General features: G+C 31.7%; 1 protein-coding gene across 1 annotated transcript in view; it reads left to right on the top strand.

Moving 5' to 3' along the window:
* Positions 1-694, top strand: part of LOC112510838 — a 3,229-nt gene extending 2,535 nt beyond the window's left edge. Inside the window, exon 5 of the mRNA XM_025116187.1 lies at positions 495-694. Coding sequence (XP_024971955.1) covers positions 495-694 — 200 coding nt within the window. The remainder of the gene's footprint in view (positions 1-494) is intronic.
* The last annotated feature ends 1,236 nt before the right edge of the window (positions 695-1,930 follow it).

Below are 1,930 nucleotides of genomic sequence, written 5' to 3'. Positions count from 1 at the left end.
ACACTTTAGATGATGTGATGTTTTAATTTTGAAACTATATTTCTAAACTCTAATTAATGCATATTATATATATATAATTCTAAGAAATATTATGTTAACCGATATTTCCGATATATCACTGATATATCACCGATATAACCGATATATCGAATATCGGTCCTCAGCGATATTTCGTATTCTGACCGATATAACAGCATAGATTCAAGGATAGTGTTCCATACACTGAGGATATTAAACTCGTAGCAGAAGCTAAGAGAGAGGTGAAGGCCAAGGGGGTTTTCACTTTTGTCATATGTGTCGATATCAACAGTGACTCATTATTTCAATGAATCATTTCTTCAAACATAAGAAGATTATGGAAACACTTACTCGCAAATGAAGAAAACTGGAAGACACAAGGATGGAAATGTTGAAATGGTTGTGTGACTAGACCATGCTAGATAGAATCACGAACGAAGTTTTTCGATCAGGACTAGGTGTTGAACCTATTACAGGTAAATTGAGAGAGGGTGGATTGAGGTGGTTTGAGCATGTCCAAAGGAGACAGTTGACAACACTTGTGAGGAGAGTGAAGAGAGTAATTGTAGAGGGGATGAGGAGGGGTGGGACTAGAAGAACGTGGGATGAACAGTTGAGATTGGACATGGTAGCTTTAGGTATTTCCGAGGACATGACCTCTCATAGAAGTTCTTAGAAGCATATAATTAAAGGGGTCAGTTTTCAATAGGATATAGTAGAAGGTGTGGGGTAGTTGGTAAATAGCTTCTTGTTTGGGGTATGTGGGGTAGTTGGTCGTGATAGACCTAACATGACTTTCTTGCTTGATTTTCTTACTAGTCATCATACTGATTTAAGTTATCATGTACATTAGTTCTACTTGTATTACATGTTTTACTTTGCTTGCACACCATTGAATTGTGCATACACAATTAAATCATTATTCTACGTGTTATTTTACCAATTACCTGTGCACACACCTTTTTGTCTTGCACAAGTCGAGGGTCGTTACTGGACCAACCTTTCGATCTTCGTGGTTGAGGTTTCTCTAAGTACATCCTACCCCTGGTTAGACCTACTTTCGAATAGGAAATATTGGGTTCATTTGGTTTGGTTTAGTTTCATTTGGCTTCTAAATGGCTAAATTACTAAACCACCCTCGTCTGAAGTATATATATTATATGTTATATATATATATATATATATATATACTAATCGAGTACCCATGTGATACAACGGGATGAAAATTATTTGTAAAACGATTATAGAAAATTAATACTGTCTCATTAAAAATAAAAATATGAGATACATGTTAAGATAAAATAAAAATTACAAATAATGGTTGAACATGTTTGCTAATTCAAAGACCCTAAATACATTGATATTGGTGTCAAATCAAAGATTATAAAATTCTGCTTTTTTGTTAGAACTTGTTTAATACAAAATTTATTATAATTTACATAGTTTGATTTATAAATAAATATGTAATTGTTTTTTGATGATTGATAGAGATAATGATGAAGTATTATGTCGTATTCATAGGTCTCAATGATCATCTTGGAAATCGAACACGTTATCATATTGGTTATTACTTAGTTATATGGAGGTCAAAAAGCTTTAAAAATTTGTATGTATGAGGTAATTACTTGTAAACATGAAATTTAAAAGATTATGCATTACAATCAATGCTTCATATGTTGTTTTTACGACTTTTCCTTAAATGTTTTATAATATAATATAGATATAAATATATATTATACATTATTTATAATATATATAAATTACAAAGAATTACTATATGTGTGCATATATATATATATATATATATATATATATATATATATAGACTTGGGATCATGTGAGACCAGCCTGTTTTCGTGAGACCCGTGAGACCAACATTTTACACTTGAAACTTCACAGCAAAATGCTGTGA

The sequence above is a fragment of the Cynara cardunculus genome (genome assembly GCF_001531365.2).
Source record: "Cynara cardunculus var. scolymus isolate 2C chromosome LG 4, CcrdV1, whole genome shotgun sequence".
Lineage (NCBI taxonomy): Eukaryota > Viridiplantae > Streptophyta > Magnoliopsida > Asterales > Asteraceae > Cynara > Cynara cardunculus.
The sequence above is the reverse complement of the archived record's forward strand: the minus strand, read 5'-3'. Positions and strand labels throughout refer to the sequence as shown.